The sequence below is a fragment of the Staurois parvus genome, unplaced genomic scaffold (genome assembly GCF_062004578.1).
Source record: "Staurois parvus isolate SC_StPar_1 unplaced genomic scaffold, SC_StPar_1.0 ptg000249l, whole genome shotgun sequence".
NCBI classification, from domain to species: Eukaryota; Metazoa; Chordata; class Amphibia; order Anura; family Ranidae; genus Staurois; species Staurois parvus.
This window is the reverse complement of record NW_028318045.1, coordinates 343389-364013: the sequence shown is the minus strand read 5'-3', so window position 1 is coordinate 364013 and position 20625 is coordinate 343389. Positions and strand designations below refer to the sequence as shown.

Genomic DNA, 20625 nt, shown 5'->3' with positions numbered 1-20625 from the left:
GGAAGTGACCTTCTAGTTCCGGCACCGGCTGGCAGTGTGTGTGCTGAGAGAGAGCTGTCACCATGAGCCGCAGCTACAATGACGAGTTACAGTTTCTGGACAAGATCCACAAGAACTGCTGGAGAATCCGCAAGGGATTCGTCCCCAACATGCAGGTCCATAACATATCATGTTTATTGGTTGGATGAAGCACCACAGGCCTCTCCATACTCTGCCTAGCAGATGTGGTACTACAATGGCTGGGCAGAGAAGGGGGAGGGGGAACCTTATGTATGGATCACATATCTCCGAGCGGGAGGGGTGTCCCCCATAAAGTATAACTAAAGGCTAAACTTTTTTTTTGTGATTTGTTTTATTTATTTATTTTTTAAAGTTTTGGATAAAGTGGAGAGAGATTAGAATACCTGTCAGGTTTGTATTGCTGTTTGTTCCCCTGTTGGGGAAATTCGACTTGTTGAACCGTTATCTTCAAAAGTGAAGGCAAAAGAAAATCCGACATTTTGGGATTTTGTTCTCACCAGAATAGGAAGAGAGGGGAAATATTCCAATGGAGACACTAGATCTGGTGCCACCAAGGGATTCCCTCATTTTGGAAGGATTTCCTCTCACTTCCTGTTTGGTTATGGGACAGGACGTGAAGGGAAATCTCCCCAATGAGCCACAGATGGCAAAAAAAATAATAATAGGGGTTATAACCCTCCCTTACTCTATCCAAAATGAAACAAAAAATATGCCTTTAGTTCTACTTTATTGATTACAGGTAATCATATATGCTGTACAGATCACATATCTAAGAGGGGGTGGGGTGTCCCCCATGATGTACAGATCACATATCTAAGAGGGGGTGGGGTGTCCCCCCATAATGTACAGATCTCGCAGGGGGTGGGGTGTCCCCCACGATGTACAGATCACATATCTCACAGGGCGTGGGGTGTCCCCCATGATGCACACATCACATATATCACAGGGCGTGGGGTGTCCCCCATGATGCACACATCACATATATCACAGGGCGTGGGGTGTCCCCCATGATGCATATATCACAGGGCGTGGGGTGTCCCCCATGATGCACACATCACATATATCACAGGGCGTGGGGTGTCCCTCATGATGCACACATCACATATATCACAGGGCGTGGGGTGTCCCCCATGATGCACACATCACATATATCACAGGGCGTGGGGTGTCCCCCATGATGTACAGTTCACATATCTCACAGGGCGTGGGGTGTCCCCCATGATGTACAGTTTACATATCTCACAGGGCGTGGGGTGTCCCCCATGATGTACAGTTCACATATCTCAAAGAGGGTGGGGTGTCCCCCATGATGTACACATCACATATCTCACAGGGGGGTGGGGTGTCCCCAATGATGTACAGATCACATATCTCACAGGGGGGTGGGGTGTCCCCAATGATGTACAGATCACATATCTCACAGGGGGTGGGGTGTCCCCCATGATGTACAGATCACATATCTCACAAGGGGGGTGGGGTGTCCCCCATGATGTACAGATCACATATCTCACAGGGGGGGTGGGGTGTCCCCCATGATGTACAGATCACATATCTCACAGGGGGGTGGGGTGTCCCCCATGATGTACAGATCACATATCTCACAGGGGGGTGGGGTGTCCCCCATGATGTACAGATCACATATCTCACAGGGGGGTGGGGTGTCCCCCATGATGTACAGATCACATATCTCACAGGGGGGTGGGGTGTCCCCCATGATGTACAGATCACATATCTCACAGAGGGGTGGGGTGTCCCCCATGATGTACAGATCACATATCTCACAGGGCGTGGGGGTGTCCCCCCATGATGTACAGTTCACATATCTCACAGGGGGTGGGGTGTCCCCCATGATGTACAGTTCACATATCTCAGAGCTGCTATATGTAAAGTGGACCCATCACTATTACTGTTCAGAGAGACGTGTCATGTTCTCCTCATGGTCCACCCCACAGGACTGATAGCCTTGTGCTCCCCTGCTGCCCCTCTATGCCCGCCGGTGCCCCTTCTTGGGAATCCTCTGGAGGCTCCATGTCAGTCTGCATTATGGCTAAGTAGTTCCACCATCCTTATGCTTTGCTATTAGCCACTCACAGTTGCATTGTGGGAGGAATGTTTCACCATACCCAGGTGCACGGGGTATTTTCATGGGTCCCAGGGAGCAGCAGAATGTGGAGCAGAAGTGAAAGGTGGTCTTGTTAGCTCCCATACCCCTTGCTGGTAGTCCCGCCAACCTGTTCACCTGCTAGGTTTGTGTCAGAGCTTACCACTGGCTAAGGGGCTCTGCCCCATGTGACAGCACTTGGCCCTGGCCATTGGCCAGTCAGGCACAAAGCATTGTATTGTAGGGGGAAAGGGAGGAGGTCATGTGATCCATCATACCTTGGAGTACAGAGTGTTTTCAGGGTTCTGGTAAGAAGGGTGGTAATGAACTAGTGCGAAGTGGTAGGTTCCATTGTTAGCCCACATACCCTTTTCTGATACTTCCCAGCCATTCCATCCTGTTCAACAGCCAGGTCTGTACCAGAGCTTACCACGGGCTAAGGAGCTTTATTTTACAAGTGCAAAATTCAGTGTCATATCCCATGTCAATCTCATCCAGTGATTTCTTGTTTGCCTATCGCCTGCTCTTACATAGTATGTCTTCTTTGTGCATTCAGGTGGAGGGTGTATTCTATGTAAACGATCCTCTGGAGAAGTTGATGTTTGAGGAACTGAGAAATGCCTGTCGAGGTGGAGGTAGGTCTGGCGTTTGAAATGTAAATCCAGAGCCGACATATTAGTATCCTGTTTGCTGATAATGACTTGCTTTGCAGAATTTATCGGAGTGGAGCACAATTTGTTTGCTTGCTGTTCATTGGTTCCCACAGATAACAATTGGTTTTTCTTTTTCTTTTTTGTACTGTAATGTACTTTCATATCTAAAACTCAATACACAGAACTTGACAAAAAAAAATCCTGAGCTGACATAGTCATTCTCGTAGTAACCACCTCAGTCTCTATAGTGTGATTTCCTTGGCTAGGTTTGAGCTTTATTCCTTCTGCTAAGCAGAAACATTTTCTTACTAACATGGAATTAATACAGTTCCACAGGGAGAGTGTAATCGGTTCAGACACTGTACAGGCCCTAGTTATTTAAAGCTGAACTCCAGATAGAAAAACTTTTATCTAAATATATTTCTTAATAGCCACAAAGGATATACAGTGTGCAGTACATAGCCTGTGCAGAGCTAGCACCCAGCAGGTCCCACCCAATGCAGGCTGTCTGTAAAGTACTACAGGTGGGGGCGGAGACAAGACCAGTCTCCCTGCACATTGAGAGAGAGCAGCAGTGACTGGTCTTTATTACTGAATACTCCTGCACAGAGGCAAAGTTTCACAATCAATTGCTGCACAGACCTGGAAGAAATACACAAAGCATCAAGGTTCAAGGAAGAATACACAATATTTGCTTATCCTGGAGTTCAGCTTTAACTCTGCAGCATCTACCTAACTTGAAATGTTGCTTTTGGTTTGTTTCATCCTTCATTAAAACATAATTTTCTGTTATGTGAATTTCATAGCCATTTAGATCTGTTTTTTTGCTTGCTCAGGAGCTGGTGGTTTTCTCCCTGCTATGAAGCAGATTGGCAACGTGGCAGCCTTACCAGGAATTGTTCATGTAAGTATTTTTGTAGGATATTTTACTGATTGGGACTAACCCTTGCCCTGGCAGGCTACAGCACTTTAAGTGGGCCACAAAGCAACAAAGGGCTCTTGTTTAGTCACTTACTGTGATTGCCTGCCCAGTGATGACTTAATTGGAAGCCCATCCTACCAGTTCCTCATTGTCAGTAGTGGACTAGGCTCTGTTGGTGACAGCTTGGTTACAGTTCCGGGAGCGCCAGTGACGTGCACTTCAGAACAACACAGTGACACATATATGCAGCCCACCTGCCATGTTGCCGTAGATATGCGTTACATTCTCCCAAAGGGGTTAATCATTCTCAAAGTTGCAGCCAAAATATGAAACTCAAGCTTCTGATTATCCCCGAAATGTTATGGGGACAGTTGATGGAAATTTTTGCTATCTTGAAAAAACTCTTTAAAAGCCCAAATTCCTTGTCCCCTCTGAACTACCCATACGACAAAAAAAATCATACAGTATGTATGTAAAACCCTAACACTGAACTTCTCTTACTTAGTCTCTTTTGGTCTGTTTGACCACCTCCCACCCGGCCAATGTACATAATCAACAAGGTGGGAGTTTCCCCGTTTTGAGAGAACTTTCCTGTATGTCCCTCAGAACGGGTGCCTGCATGCGGCCCCGAGGTGGAGCAGCAGCACAATTCTGTGATGGCTATGTCCCTTGGACACAGCACATCACAGATCGGGATATGGGCTCTCTGATTGGCTCTCCCAATTATGTGACGGCTGTGTTCAATCACAGTCATCACTGAATGTAAACAGAAACATGCGTCTCTGTAGCTGTTTTCCCTGCTGAGCTCAGTGAGAGCTCAACCTGTAAAGGTGGGGAGAGTGTGGTATGCTGCACCCTGTGACAGCTGATCTGTGTAGCTAATGAGTTTATTATTCAGCTACACAGATCTCACACACTGCAGCCCACAGAATTTAAAGCACCCCCGTACTCTCTTGCTCCGTGCGCATTGGTCTCGTACACATACGTAAACAGCTATCGCACCACACATGTGAGGTGTTGCCACAAATGTTAGAGCGAGAGCAATAATTCCAGCATCAGGCCTCCACTGTAACTCTAAACTGGTAACCTGTAAATTCTTATAAAGCATCGTCAATGGAGATTTTCAAATACTGTAGTTTTGCACCATTCCATAAGCGTGCACAGTTTAAAAGTGTATTTGGTATCTATTTACTCGGTGCAACACCATATTTTATATTTTACCAAAAATATTATTATATTGTGTTTTTATGCATTAAAATTCCTTAAAGTGTATTTTTTTCCCAAAAAAATGCGTTAAAAACCGCTGGGCAAATACCGTGTGACATAAAAATTGCAAAACCCACCATTTTATTCTCTAGTGCCTCTGCTAGAAAATATATGTAAGTAAATAGTTTAGTAAGAATTACTGATTTTTACTTGTAAACAAAAAGTGTCAAAAGAAGGCCTGGTCTTCAAGTAGTTAATGCCTGAAGGAGAAACCGTCGCACATGTGGTATCGCTAGGAGGAGCAGCAGAATGTGTTTTGGTGTGTAATTGCAAGTATGCCTATGCCGTGTGTGAGAAATATCTTGTTAATATGATGTTTTCGTGAAAAAAAAAATGATTTGCTTTTCCAAAGAATTGTGGGAAAAAGTTACAACTTCAAAAAAACTCAGCATGCCTCTTACTAAATAGCTTGGAATGTCTACGTTCCTAAAAGGGGTCATTTGGGGGTATTTGTATTGTCCTGGCTTATTCCCCCTGGTTCACATATATGCGGCGGTGCAGGCCACGGTTTGCGTGGGCACGAGAGCCCATTCATTTGAATGGACTCCCGTGCCCAGTGACATGCAGGGAAGAAGTCCCTGCACTTCTGAAAACGCAGCCCACGCAGGAACCTCGGTTCCCAGTATGGTTGCGTTTTCCAGTACTGGTGGCGTGCCATCAGAACTAATGGCACCTGCCTGCGGGTCCGCATTCCTCTGTGCGCGTCACTGATTTTTGTGGGGATCCGCAGCCGCACCACCTGCACATATGTGAACCTAGCCTTAGTGTCTCAAGAAATGAGAGAAGCCGTCAGTATATCAGGTGTGATCAATTTTCAATGATTGGTACCATAGTTCGTAGACTCTAAAACTTTCACATAGACCAAATAATATACACCGATTTGGGTTATATTTACCAAAGAAATGTAGCAATATAAATTATGGTTAAAATTTTAGAAGAAAAAAAAAATTATTTGCTAAATTTTATAACAGAAACTAAGAAAAACATGGGTTTTTTTTTTCAAACTTCGGTATTTTTTCATTTGTAGCACAAAAAATAAAAAACCTGGTGGTGATTAAATTGCCACCAAAAGAGAGATCAATTTGTGTGAAAAAATTATAACAATTTCATATGGGTACAGTGTTGCATGACTGAGTAATTGTAATTCAAAGTGTGAGAGCGCTGAAAATTGGCCTGGGCAGGAAGGCGGTGAAAGTGCCCAGTATTGAGGTGGTTAAATATACAATTATAGGTGTTTTGTTATATTTGTTCAAAAATGGCAAATAATTCTTGTTGATCCTACTAGAAATCTTGAGAGCTAATAACTTCCTGTATTGAGCTGGCAATTCTGCATTGAAAGCTCATTCCATGTCATCAGCCCTGCCCAGTTCTCCCCTATAAACTACTAAACACCTCCCTCCTAAGTTATGGAGACAAGGAGAGGGAGGTGTTCCATAGTCTCAACACACTTCTGTCCCAGGCTCCTCCATAGAAACAGTACAGTGAGAGAGTGTTGTCACCCTATGACAGGAAGTGTGTTACTGGCAGGATCACCAGGTGAAAATCAAATTTTATGAAGCCACCACATCTAAGGACATGTAAGTGGCAATATATTACATATTTGCTCTCAAGTTTAGATGCATTTTTTTTGTTTAATGTTATCCAGTCATGGTCCTTTTGCCTTTTCCCTAACTTCAGTAGCAGAAGGTCCTCACTGCTGTAGCAATAAAGTAAGCCCAGGCTGCATGATGATGCATCCCCAGAGAGGATGAGATCGGGGCTCACAGGGGGAGGGTTGAATGACGCCGAACAAAATTCAACTCAGAAGAGAAACCGCACCAGAGAGATTGGGAGTATGGGGGTTTTATAATTGATTTATCTAAAGCTATACTCCTCACTGCCAGCAAGGGACCTCGGCAGACTAAGGTAAGAATACCTTGCTTCACAAGGGAATATTAAAAACTTGCAGTATGGACTGGGAGGGGTTACTATTTGCCTGGGATATGGCCTTTAATTACTTGATACACATGGATGTGGGCTTTAAATTTAAACAGTGTTTTCTGCATTTAAAAATATAATCCCAGTACAATACTGTACCTTCAATCTTTGTTTTCTGTTGCTTCAGAGGTCCATTGGTCTTCCCGATGTCCACTCCGGCTATGGATTTGCCATTGGAAACATGGCTGCTTTTGATATGAACAACCCAGATGCTGTTGTATCTCCAGGTTTGTATTTTTTTATTGACGATTAGAGTTAGGGTAATTGATCTGAGATTCACTGCTGACTGGGCAGATTGTGGTGAATTGGGTATTTCAGAGGCCTCATTTACTCCTATTGACCCAATACAGGGCAAATCATATGCCAGATGAGCTATAGATATAATGGTTATCTGTACTCACAGTGATATCTATATTTATATCATTGAAGGTTGCCTGTAATCTCTGTATAAGCCTAGGATTTGATCTGCTCATGTTTTAGCCTTCATAAAAGCATACATTTGTAAAGCAATATAGCAACTGATCGTTCTGTTGAAGTAGTGGACAGGATTACTTCAGTAGTCTGATATCCCTTATCTAATGCAGGTGGTGTTGGATTTGACATTAACTGTGGAGTCCGTTTGCTACGCACCAATCTGGATGAGGGCGACGTACAACCCGTGAAGGAGCAGCTGGCCCAGTCTATGTTCGACCACATTCCCGTTGGAGTGGGATCAAAGGGCGTCATCCCTATGAGTGCCAAGTATGTAGTGACACAAATAACTCATTGAAGAAAACCAGTAGCAGGGTAAAATACTAGTGTGACAATCTGGACCTGTATTTCAGACTTCAGGGCTGCATACTAGTTCCAGTGCTTCAGCTTCAACCTAAGTGACATCAAGTCTCAGAATTAATACGCAACCAGAGATTTGTCAATGGTAGCTTTCATCTGAGGCCTCTCACACGGGCTTTTTTCTTTGTGAACGATCCTGTTTGAAGACATTTTTTCTTGCATATGCCCTCCTGCAGCCGTTGTTTTTATTTTATTTTCTCAGCTTTTTATCTTTTGCTGATTAGTACCTGTTTTCTGTTTGTCAGGGAAACAGAAATAATGGTGTACTTGCTGGCAGAAATCCACAGGATGGTGTTCCTGAATACACAGCACATGCATATCTGTAAACAAAGGATTGTGTTCAGCCAGTTTTGTTATCAAGGCACCCCTGCCACACTATATAGGCAGCAGGGTGTGGGTGACTATTAACTATTGCAGTCCTAAGCTTTCTTTATATTGGACTAAGCTTTACCATTGGCAGCTGATGTGGCCCATCTTAATTTGTTCTCATGTAAACATTTCCTCTCCTCCAACCCTCAGTCCCCTGAACATACAATAGGACAAAAATGCTATGTTGTGCAGTGGAGACTGATATGTTCATGGTGCAGCCACACCCAGTCTAGTGTGGGATGTGTTGGAGGTATTGTGTGGAGTTAACAAAAATATAGATTTTAGGTAATTATACTAGTAGTATCTGAAAATTCATGAAACAATTTTGAGAATAAATATTTTTCTAGCTGGGCTAAAGGGTGGATTTGGTTACAGTGCTGTTTTAAGAGAAGAACGCCAAGAATTACGTATGTCAATGTTAGATTGCACTGTTGGCCAGTTTGGATTAAACAGATTATGCATATACCACATTAGTATGACCGCTGGGACATCACAGTACACGATAGTAGCATTCATTACACTCCACAGAAACCGCCCTTCCAAAACTCACGAACGACTTACTAACTGGCAAAACTAATGGCCACTGCTCCAAACTTGTACTCTTAGACCCTTCTTATACACTTCTAAAAAAAAAAACTCCACTTCCCTCGGCTTCCCAGATTCTGCTCTTTCCTGGTTCTCTTTCTACCTATCTCAGCACACCTTCAGTGTGACCTACAGTTCTGTATCCTTCTTTACTCTTTTTCTTTCCATAGGGTTCCCCTAAGGCTGTCTCCCCTTCTCATCTCCTCATGCATACCTAAACTACTGATTGACATATCTATATGGATGTCACACCACTCCCTCAAACTCAATCTCTGCAAGGTTGAGTTTATAATACTGTAAATTCTGTATGGCTATCTTCTACTCTTTCAGGCTATCCTTGAAAGCACATCTCTTTAGGGAAGCCAATCTCACCTCTTCCTAACAACTGGAATTTAACTTTCTCCATCAACTCATCCCTCCACAATCATTACCTTTCCGTATCATCGCCTCTCCTTTTAGATTGTAAGCTCACATGATTAGGGCCCTCTGAGCCCTTTTGCATTGGATTATATTATAACTGTCATGTCTCCCTTAATTTTGATGACAAAAAACAAAACTGCGCAAACTGTTGGTGCTATATAAATCCTGTATAGTAGTAATAATCTGCTTAAAGTGATACTAAAGTCTCCATTTTTAGGTAGTTTTATACTGCTCAGATGTAGACTTGCACTGTATTCGTGTTCTTCATTTGTGTCCTTTTCCTCTGATTCACCTGGTCCCCTCAGCACTTGTCCTGCTTCCTGGAGCCACAATCTTTATGAAATAGGTAGGCAACACAGCAAGTCAAAAAATAATCTTCATTTTTTCAATCTATTAAGTAAGTGAACAATACACAGACGTTGATGAGTTTCAGCCCTGGTGGGCTTAAGTCATATCATTTTATGACTAAGCCCACCAGGGCTGAAATACATCAATGTTTGTGCATTGTTTCCCTACCTAATGGATTTGAATAAAGAAGATTTTATATATTTGACATGCCGTGTTGCCGACCTGTTTCATGAAGATTGTTCGACAGTGTTTACGGCTGTGGTCTGGCACAGGTATTGTCCCACACGTGATTGTAGCTTGACAAGGTAACTGCACCACACAACTTTTGTACTATATCTATGGAGCCACGCATGCACTCTCCTGGCCAGGATTAGAGCCAGCGCTGTGTGCGTCCATCTATACACATATTCCTGAATTAAGACACCCCTTTGTTCTCACCTCCTTCCTATTGATGGACAGCTGCTGGAGGCTTTGCTGTTCTTTCTTATTTGGCACTCAGTGTGGGCTCATCCCTACAGGAATTTCAGGAAAGCTGAACTTAGGAAGCAGGAGCCAACACCAGCAAATTTTAACAAATGTAAGCTTAGGGGCAATACTGTAAATAAGTTATGTAATGTACTGGGGAATGTTTCCCTTGTAGACAATAACATATTAGTTTCTGAATCTCAAATTCTGTTTAATACTGCTTTAAAATTAATTTGATGTTTCCGTGTTCTGTGTCTAGGGACCTGGAAGAGGCTCTAGAGATGGGTGTGGATTGGTCTCTAAGGGAAGGTTATGCTTGGGCAGAGGATAAAGAGCACTGCGAGGAGTATGGCAGGATGTTGCAAGCTGACCCTAGCAAGGTGTCTTCCAAAGCCAAGAAAAGAGGCCTACCCCAGGTATGGAACCAACTTATAGGACATTCACAGATGTCTCTAGGTTGCTGAACATTTAGCTAAGCCATGGTGTACCCATGTGCAGACAACTATGCTTTTCCTGTCAATCTGCTAATTTTTCTTTTTTATTTCTATACTCTTTTTACATGCTATCCTTTGACCATTTTAACTATATTTCCATATATATATATATATATATATATATATATATATATATATATAAAACTATATTTTCCTTACATTGAGAGACACAGATTCTCGATTAAAGTGGAACATTGGTCAGAAAATTAAGTCACTTCAGGCTGGCCCCTTTTGCAGGTATAGTCCTGTAAAACATTAAAGATAAGTGCCTATACTGTTTAAAATCCAGTAATAAACTGTCTTACCCAGCTCTGCATATGCTCAGTTGATCTCCATTTTTAGGCACTGCCAAACTTGTAGAGGCAATCTGCTGAGGCCTTAAAGCAGAATTAAACCCTCCTATCCTTTACAGCCAGGGATCTGCTTTTGTTTGATCTGCAAATGCCATGATTCTGCACAAGTGATCAGTTATGACACCAGACATTCGATAGCTTGACAATTTGGTTGAGGACACAAGCGAATGTGACAATTGACAATCCCGGCATTCCAGGAATGTAACTGATTTTTGAATTCGTTAGATTGATGGGTTTAATTCCGCTTTATAATTTACTGCTGTTTAGGGGCTCTGGGATTCAACAAACTGGCAGCCTCCAGCAAGAAGAAACAGGAGCAATGCTGGAGGCAATTTACAGCACACACTAATTTTGGTGGCATAATTATTAATGTGGACTATGTGTTCCTTGCTAAAGAACATTATTATTTTTTATCACTTTTTTATGGTTAAAGTTCTGCTTTAAGCAGCCTAGGGTTATACTGCCACCTACAGGAGAAATTAGCCCTAGGCACGTAAAAGCTGGAGGGCATCTCTTAGAGCAGGGATGTTGAATTAAAAATCACAGCTCCCCCATTTACTGTCCCCAGCCTCTCCATAATTGTCTTCAGCTCCTCCATTACTGTCTTAAGTCCCTGCATAATTGTCATCAGCCCCCCAACCAATACTATCCTCAGGCCCCCATTACTGTCCTCAGCCCCCCAAAATTGTCCTAAACTCCCCCTCAACTGCCCTCAGCCCTCTCATAACTGTCATAAGCTCCCCCATTACTGTCTTCAGTCTCCCCATAATTGTCTTCAGCCCCCCTCATAATTGTCTTCAGTCCCCCCTCCCTAGCTCCCCCCTTACTTTTCTCAGCTGTCTTAAGCAGCCTTTCTTCTCATTGCCCCCCCTCCTACCTTTTACAGACAGGGTGGAGGCACAGCGGGTCTGGACAGAGGTCCGGAGCTGCAAGCTGGTGATTGTTTGCTAGGACCTCCCTAGCAACCAATCACTTGCCTGTGAACTTGAGGAACAAACTTTCCATCCAGAACTGTCCTGCCTCTTGCTGTGGATTACGCGGATTACAGTGGTGATGGTTGCAGGGCACAACAGGCTTCTTAATGGTGGGACCGTGGTTGTCTGGACAGGACAGTGAGTCAGTCCAGATGCAGACCACAGTCTGCCATTTAGTGATACCTGCCCTAGAGACTAAAATCCGTCCTATACTATTCATGTAGGTGGTAATAAAACCCCAGATTGTGCCAGGTTGAACTTCATCCATTTTTTTTAAAAGTAAAAGTCATCTGCAAATACTGTAGCTGCTGATGTTTAAAAATCAGGTTTTTGCCATATTTTGGAGCTGTCTTTGCAAAGCCAATTCTTGTATTTTCTGGAGGTCCCCGGTACCGCCATTTTGGATTTGGGAGCTGGCTGTGATTCATCAGGCTAACCATTGCACATGCGCAAGAACAAAAGCGGCACGGTGAGACTAGTCCTGCAGCCTATTGTTCCATAGGCTCCCAATAGGCTGCAGACAGGAGGAACCTGTCAAAAACAGGTACCTGCTCCCAGTAAAGAAAAAAAACAAGATGTGTGGGGAGGATTTTAAGTGGTACATTAACTTTTGAATGAAGGTATGCTTCAGAAACTGTGTCTCTCTGTGATTTTCAAAAAAGAATTTATGGCATGTACAAAAAATCCTATTTTGGACATCTGTTCATGTTTTTTTCATGATTTAGTTTCATATGGTAGCCATAGCATGTATTTTTTTTCCATCCAAAGTTTTATAACAATACATCTAATTTTAGTTACTGTATTTTAAAACATTTTCCAGCCCATGGGGTTGATTTAATAAAACTGGAGAGTGCAAGTCTGATGCATCTGTGCATGGTATCCAATCAGCTACAAACTTCAGCTTGTTCAATTAAGCTTTGACAAAAAAAAACAAAAATGGAAGCTGATTGGTTTCTATGCAGAGCTGCACCAGATTTTGCACTCTACAGTTTTAGTAAATCAACCCCCTGTGTTTTTTTTCACATTCTCTTTGTTAGCTGGGAACTCTAGGTGCTGGGAACCACTATGCAGAGATCCAGGTGGTGGATGAAATCTATGATGAATATGCTGGCAAGAAGATGGGCATTGACCACAAGGGTCAAGTGTGTGTGATGATCCACAGTGGTAGCCGGGGCCTGGGGCACCAAGTGGCCACAGGTATGTTTTTGTGAATATGATTTACTAGACTGAGTTTTAGTAGATACCTACACTGTACATATAAATGTCACCAGCTGTGAATTAGTGTTTTCAGAATACTATGCCTCTAAAATGTAATTCCAGGCAGAATAAAAATCAAATGTAATCCAGTTGTTCATTATTTAAAAGGTATGTTTAGATACTGCTTCAGTAGGTATCTGAATTGTTTTTATGTTAAAGTGTATGTTAACCCAAAAAAATCTATATTACATAGTTATTGTTTTTGCGTATTAATACAGTTGATAAATTTCACCTTTTGCTTTTCTTTCTTTATTTGCTGTAAAATACCTGGTGATTTTGCAGCTCCTTTTGTTTCCTTTTTCAGTCTGACCACACCAAGCACAGTAGCAGATCTGTTCTGGCATGGTCAGTTTGCACATCTCAGCTTGCTACTTGGAGCTACAAGATGCCATGTCACTGCATGAAGTCCCTGTTTCTCCCATAGCCATGGATGGTAGGAGGGGATGGCAGGGTGATTTACATAGCTTCCTGGAAAGATCATAGCCCTGTTCTTCAGTTCTTCTCTCAGGAGCCCTCAGCCCTGATACAAGGAATGGACTGGCTCTAGCAAGGAGTTCTGCAAGTAGCAAAATTCCTTGAAGAGTGTATGTCAGCCTGCAGCAGTGGGCATTCTTATACACATTGGATGCGTATGCAGGCTGCCCTTCGTAACACTGAGCCTCCATGGGTAAAAGAACTGAAATCCAATCAATAAAAGAATCAAGCTAGGGACAAAATATGGGAAGGAAACTGCTTGATGAGCTGGACTTCCGCCAGCCAGGAAATGAGGTTGGCTCTTTCTGAACTGCTATGGCTTCTAATGCACACCGTTAGAAGCTCACCCTGTGCAGAGAAATCAAAGTAAGCAATTTCAGTATAGGGAGGAGACTGAAAGGAAGACTGGAGTTCAGATTTAAGGAAGGAAACCCTGTACTAAGGACTCGTTCACACCATATGTGCATGAAAGCTAATGGAAACTTATGTGCAAATTTCACTTGCAGAGTTATCTAGTTTCCATGCAAGCTGCAATGAGTTTTATACACGTTCCTCCAAAGAAAACAATCTGTACGTGATACCAGTGTTATTGTGTGAACGGCACATAGAGAACAATTCATTTTGTTGTACGCTTAAAGAATGCATGCAGAAAAACTGATGTCTATGCACCATGGTGTGAATGAGCCGAGCCCTAAGTCTCTGGTTGAGAAGGGAAGCCATCTGGGAGCAATACTATATTTGCTATACTGTGTAATACAAACCTAGAATGGTGTAAAGCAGAAGATGCAAGCTCTTCATAATACTAATTAGGACAGTTTAATTGACCTACATGTGCTTTTTATTTTGACAAATAATGACAGTCATTATTTTGCCTTGCAGATGCCTTGGTTGCTATGGAGAAAGCCATGAAGAGGGATAAGATCATAGTCAATGATCGTCAGTTGGCATGTGCCAGAGTTTCCTCTCCCGAAGGCCAAGATTATCTGAAAGGCATGGCTTCCGCTGGCAATTACGCCTGGGTGAACCGCTCATCCATGACCTTCCTTACAAGACAGGTGGGGGTTCCTAAGACCTAGACTGATTAAATAAATTTTCCACTAAGATTCATTGTTTTGTGTGGTTATCAGACAATGGTAAATATATATTAGCCTCCTTTACCCTGTTTTGGAGGCCTGTTTGACCTGCTAAGGTAATGTGGGCTAATGAAGGCAAGCTGACTTTTAGGGATTCTCTTACTGTCATTCTGCATAACTTTGGGAAAGATGGACTTGGTGGCACTGGAACCCCCAGGTGGTTCTATTTCTATAGGCAGCTCTTAATGTACTGAAGGGTACTGAAGGGTTTTCAAATCCACTTATAGTGGTGCATCCAATGTGGTCCTGAGCCTCCGAAACATATTGGCTGCACCTACTGATCTTTGGATCCTAACCTCTTGGTGTGGCTCTTCTGTTCTTGCACTCCCTTTAGTTCCAGATGAAGTAACAGACATGGAAGATTATTGGTTAGTTAAGCTGTGGCACATCCCTTTGTGCCTTTATTCCAGCACTGCAAGCTGGCATATAGTTCCAGCCAACAAGTGAAGAACCTCTTCTGTCTTGTGTCTCTTGTAGGCTTTTGCCAAAGTGTTTAACACAACTCCTGATGACCTGGACATGCATGTCATCTATGACGTCTCTCACAATATTGCCAAAGTGGAGCAGCACGTGGTGGATGGAAAGGAGAAAACCCTATTGGTACATAGGAAGGGATCAACGCGAGCCTTTCCACCCCATCACCCTCTGATTGCCGTGGATTACCAGGTGAGAAGACTTAATCAAACTTTCTAATAGAATATCTGTAAAATGTAGCCCAGTTCATCTAGGGTTTGGTAGGCCAGAGGTGACAACTAAAATGTTATTTTTCTCCTATAGCACTTTTGTTTAAAACACAAATAAAGGCTTTTGTATGACAGTCTTAAAGCAGAGTTCCAGTCACAATATAAAAAAATAAAAGTCTGCAGCTACTAAAACTGTAGCTGTGACTTTTAATAAACAGACACTCACCTGTCCCTTGATCCCACAGTGTCCTCATTGCAGCTAGTTTCACTGGCCGTCCTCTCTACCTAGAGCTGGCATCTTCAGTATGGGCACTCTGCTCCTAAAGCTTGTGGCTTCACAACCAGGTGCCCACTGTGCATGCACGAGCAGCGCTGCACTTTCTGAATGGTCCCGTAGTCTTCTGAGACCTGTCATGTGTCAAAGGAGACTACAGGGAGGGAGGGGGGAGGATAACTTCCACCTCCGATCTCCTTGGCGATTGCAGCGGAAGTGGGAGTGAGTACCTGTTAAAATTTGGTACCCCCCCACCCGCTCCCCAAAGGTGCCAATCGGAGCGGGAGACAAAGCCTTAAAGTGGAACTCCCCCTTTTGGGTGGAGCTCCACTTTAAGTACCAAATCTAGTTTCTATGTGATAAACTACCCTCATAAACAAAGAACTTTGGTTACCTTCCCGGACTATGCCAAATCCTCATTTATTAGTCTCATACGCTCTCCCTCCCAGAGACTGCAGCTCACAATGGGAGGGTTTCAGCAACAGAGGTAATGCTGTCAGTCCAGAAAGCAGTGGGTGTGACCAAGTGCGGAGTGACAAGCTGTAGACCTGAGAATCTCTGATAGCCATACCCCCTGAACCATTTGTATTATCTTACTGTAGTGCAAGCAGGCTCAGTCCAGCGGAGAATGGCATCTCTACTGTGACTTGTGCAGCATCGTTGCCACACCATCCCTTGAAGCTGCATTATTTGGATGTCACTGACAGGATCAACAGGTATTTGTGGGACTTGCAGGAGATGGAGGGAAACCTCTCTGCAGATATAATTAGGTGCTGCAGCGCATATTTTTTTTCTTTTTTTTTTTTAACGGCAGGCCATTGTTCTACCTTAAGCTCTTAAAGTTCTTTTACCTGGAACCTTGTATTATAGTTGCACACTTTAGAAACACTGCTAATTTAGTCTTCTTACCCTAGTTGACCGGACAGCCAGTGCTAATTGGTGGCACAATGGGGACCTGCAGCTATGTCCTAACTGGAACTGAGCAAGGAATGACTGAGACTTTTGGCACCACCTGCCACGGAGCTGTAAGTAGACATTTCATCTCGCATATATGGCTGTATACAAGCAGCCAGTGGCCTATTGTGTGCTGAAACCTAGATTGTCTGCTGCAGGGACGGGCTCTGTCCAGAGCCAAGTCTAGACGTAACTTGGACTTCCAGGATGTACTTGACAAGCTGGCAGACATGGGTATCGCTATTCGAGTGGCCTCACCAAAGTTGGTCATGGAGGAGGTAAGTCATGCAATGCTTTATTGGTTTCTGAAAAATATATTTGTTTTGATTTTTTTCAAAAGATGTCTAGATGAATTTGATGTCTTGGGACATAATTATAAGCAGTGTATTTACTGACAATTTACAGGTGGTTAATTCCCTTTAGTATAGGAGAAGATTAATCTGCAGTGAATATTTGGTGAATATGCCATTTACTGCTACTACTATAAATATGTTCCTTTGTTTAATTATGACATCAGTATTTGTTATGCTTAATTGAACCTTCAGTTTTTAAATTGGCTAAATACATTCCATTTACATCAAAAGAAAAGTTGTTGAATGCCTTGCAGATGGTTTTCTTTAAAAAGAAGCCACAGCCCGCATAGAAAAGCCTATCCCCTGCTAGCATGAGGTAAAGAAGGATTTTTGCTCCCTGTGTGGAAGCAGTGGTCTCATTTTAGAGGTTCAGCACACCCCTGATAGAGTTAGAGCCAAAGTTCTCCAATCAGCAGGAAGCTTGAGCTTTAGTCATTGCAGTGATATATTTCAGACTGGCCATGGAAAGGGGTATAGGACCACGGCTGTGGTTGCTTTCTAAAAAGAAAGAAACTGCAAGACTTTGTGTTTAGCCGACTTTAAACTGAATGTGCTTTTGGGCTTTATAGAAATATCTCAGGGAATAGCTATAAGAACCTTCTAAGATATTTAATTTCAATGTGCAGGTTACTTTCAAATACTTGTTTTTTGTTATCTTTGTAGGCTCCAGAATCGTACAAAAATGTCACAGATGTAGTGAACACATGTCATGATGCAGGAATCAGCAAGAAAGCCATCAAGCTGCGTCCCATCGCTGTGATCAAGGGCTGAGCTCAGCGAGGATACAGGACTGTACACAAACTGAGAACGCTAAATTGGGAGGCCTTCCTTTTGTGGTGGAATTCCCGGTTATGAATCCTCATTTATCTCAAATCATTTTTTGTTGTATTTGTTTTTTTTTTTCTTTTTGTTTTTATTTCTAATTTTTTCATTTCTTAACCCCTTCCCGCCACAGCCTCCCAGCCCTTTAGGAGGTTTTAAATGCTGGGAGGCAGAGGTGGGAATTCCAGTCATGTGACCACTGTGATTGGCTGTCACCACAGTCACATGATTGCAAAGCTCCCGATCGCAAGCATGCATCAGGAGCTTTCCAGTACCTGCCGGTTACTGTACTTGGAGCACACAGGGAGTGTGCTGTCAACACAGAGGTCGCATTTGAGTACGGCCAGCGGGAAGTGGTTAATTTTTCATTGCATTTCTCTGAATCCAATTACACCCTGTGTAACTGGAATTGGTCCTCAATAACAATGAAGTAGTTAGGGAGTCTTGGTTTTCTGCAGATTAGGATCTCCTGCTTTCTGTTTCTCTGCTTGTGTTCAAAGGAGCCTGTTGGGGCAGGATTATGGAACTCTCCATTTCTGCCTTGTATGACGCTTCCAGGGATGTGATCCTGATTATGTCTTCAACACTTAAGTTACTAACCAGGCAGGTATGCAGGGCCAATGTCTAATCTAGATATTGCTTGCCTTCTGTGTGAAAAACCTGTTGTGGAGCTACCATGTTTCTTACTACCAAAAGGTCTGCCTGCAGGAGGAAACAATGTCAGGCAGCCAGAAACATTGTTGTCAGCTATGTGATGTTCAGTCTGCCAGTTTATGATCCCAATGTTCCATATCTTTTAGGGGATTGAGACCTGAATGAGAGCTGCATCAGCATTTTTCAGGCCCTGAACTAATTATGTTTTGCATCATATCTTTATGATACAGACAGTGTTTCTACAGTCATTCATTGGGGAACATATCAAACCTCGGAGTATACACCCTGCTTTTAGGAGGGTGGCACTACACAGAATGGCACTGTTCCTCTATTTGTGGCCCATATCCCTCTCTACACACTCTGGTTTCTTTCCCCAGTCCTTATAGGACACAATCTCGATGTAATATTCAGCAAGGAACAACAGCGTGCACTGCGGGCCAGGTGCCTGACAGTCTTCAAGGCTGCAGACTTTGAGGTGTGGGAGGGTGAGTCCTAACCCTTTCCTTATCATGGAAACCTTTTTTTTTTTTTTTCTTTTTTTTAAACTAGCGGCAGAGACTCTTGCTTGGTTGCTAGAGACAAAGATGATTCTTTACAGGTACTTTTGAGACATGAATGGCAATGCTGTCAGGGTTATCTATTATGACCCTGTCAGACACTAAAAAGTCCATCTGAATAGCAGAGGTATTATACTCCTAGCATTGTTCAGTCCAGCTTCAGGGAGCAAGGAAAGGATGCCCTATCTAATTCCAGTCTTCACTTATACAATGTTACTATGTTGAAGACTCTCTCACCAGCCCTGTCACATGATGTTATTTACATACTTCTCCATATGTGGAAGTACTGAGTGTTCTCTATTTCTGGATGAATGGGGCAGTGAGAAATTTGAGTACATGCTGCTGTTGTCACTTTAATGTACTGTACTTCCTACCTGGCAACCAGTCAGCTTCTGCCTTTCTTGATGCTACAGCAAGAGAGAACTATGATGTTGGTTGGTTGTTAGAAGGGATGCAAACTGCTCTGGAGTCTCACTTTTTATCTGATGCCTTGGCTTTTACCACCGGATCACAGTTGTTAAATAGGCTGGTTTTATTTAAGGTTGGTTTCATACCTTTGCATCAGCATTTTCAGTTATTTTTATGTGAGTTATTCACGATCGTGCCATATTCCGCACTGCCACTATCATTAATAGACCATCTAACACATGTCAGTGCATCAAAAAATGGACAATGCATGTCAACACTTTACACAGATGTGGTCCAGCACCAAAAAGTTGGCTTAACCTATGTGTATACATTGACATGAGTTAAACCTGCCAAGGATGTAAATGGGCCTTAAAAAAAAAAAAGAGGCCCCTTTTCACTATATTGGTTTTTGGTTTATGTAAAGCTCTCAAGTACACTGTTAACTTGATTCAGAACTCAATATTAAGTAATGAGGATGAATTCATTTTTATGATTATTTATTGGGGAGGTATGTTCTCAGGCAACTTTTGAACACCTTTAAAGAGCAGTCAGGCGCTGTCACTTTGATAAAACCCTCAAGAACAATAAAAACAAAATTTTGTCTGCCTACCCTGGTTTATACAGTTTTGTTTTTACTGTGCTCCATATGTCTGCATAGAATTGCTGATTAGATTATTTTGTATATTTCTAAAGGCTTTTGGGCAAATTAACAGGTGTTTTTTTTTTTTTGCGTTACGTCTATATTATTATTTCTTGAGGAGTCGAGATTACTTTGAAGTAGGCCCCCCTTCTGTTAATGGATAACTGTTTTGTTTTATTTTATTTTTTTTTATTGGGCTTTTTGGATTGTCCTGATATGGCTATCAACAGTGAATTGATAGGGGCACACAATGAAGTCTCTTGTTTTGTTTAGAAGGGTTATTGTGTGCCTTCGCCTGTGAAATTAAAAGCATTATGAGCAATAAAAAATTACCTTTTGTGTTTTATTTAGTTATTTTTCCATCTTTAATGTGAACAAATATTTTTCCTTTACTAAGCCACATAACTGGTCCATTTTACAGCATTTTATTTCCTCCTACACTGCGCTTGGCCATCATAATCTTCTGACAAGCCCTTTGTGGTAATTTTGACTTACTGTGAAAGTCGAAACTTTTCTAGGGCTTTACCTAATTCTCTGCTCCCATGAGAAAGGCCTGGTAATTGGCAGCTGTAGTGTAGAGGGCGCCATTATGTCTTTTGCATACCTGGAAATGCCAAGTATTTCTTGGCTAATGGCA

At 42.6% G+C, this 20625-nt stretch overlaps 1 protein-coding gene across 1 annotated transcript; it reads left to right on the top strand.

Moving 5' to 3' along the window:
• The first annotated feature begins 2 nt into the window (after nucleotides 1-2).
• RTCB (RNA 2',3'-cyclic phosphate and 5'-OH ligase) lies at nucleotides 3-20334 on the top strand. The gene is made up of 12 exons (XM_089680643.1): nucleotides 3-155; nucleotides 2679-2757; nucleotides 3612-3679; nucleotides 7068-7167; nucleotides 7525-7681; nucleotides 10218-10374; nucleotides 12817-12976; nucleotides 14390-14565; nucleotides 15121-15309; nucleotides 16515-16625; nucleotides 16713-16832; nucleotides 17571-20334. Exons 1-12 carry the CDS (start codon nucleotides 63-65, stop codon nucleotides 17676-17678), a joined length of 1518 nt encoding a protein of 505 aa, XP_089536769.1. The 5' UTR covers nucleotides 3-62; the 3' UTR covers nucleotides 17679-20334.
• The last annotated feature ends 291 nt before the right edge of the window (nucleotides 20335-20625 follow it).

Excerpts from the sequence above, each read along its gene's own strand:
- RTCB (XM_089680643.1), top strand. The coding sequence starts at position 63 with ATGAGCCGCAGCTACAATGACGAGTTACAGTTTCTGGACAAGATCCAC. Across the intron at positions 156-2,678 it reads GATTCGTCCCCAACATGCAG|GTGGAGGGTGTATTCTATGT; the intron begins GTCCATAACATA and ends TTGTGCATTCAG. Across the intron at positions 10,375-12,816 it reads AGAAAAGAGGCCTACCCCAG|CTGGGAACTCTAGGTGCTGG; the intron begins GTATGGAACCAA and ends TCTCTTTGTTAG.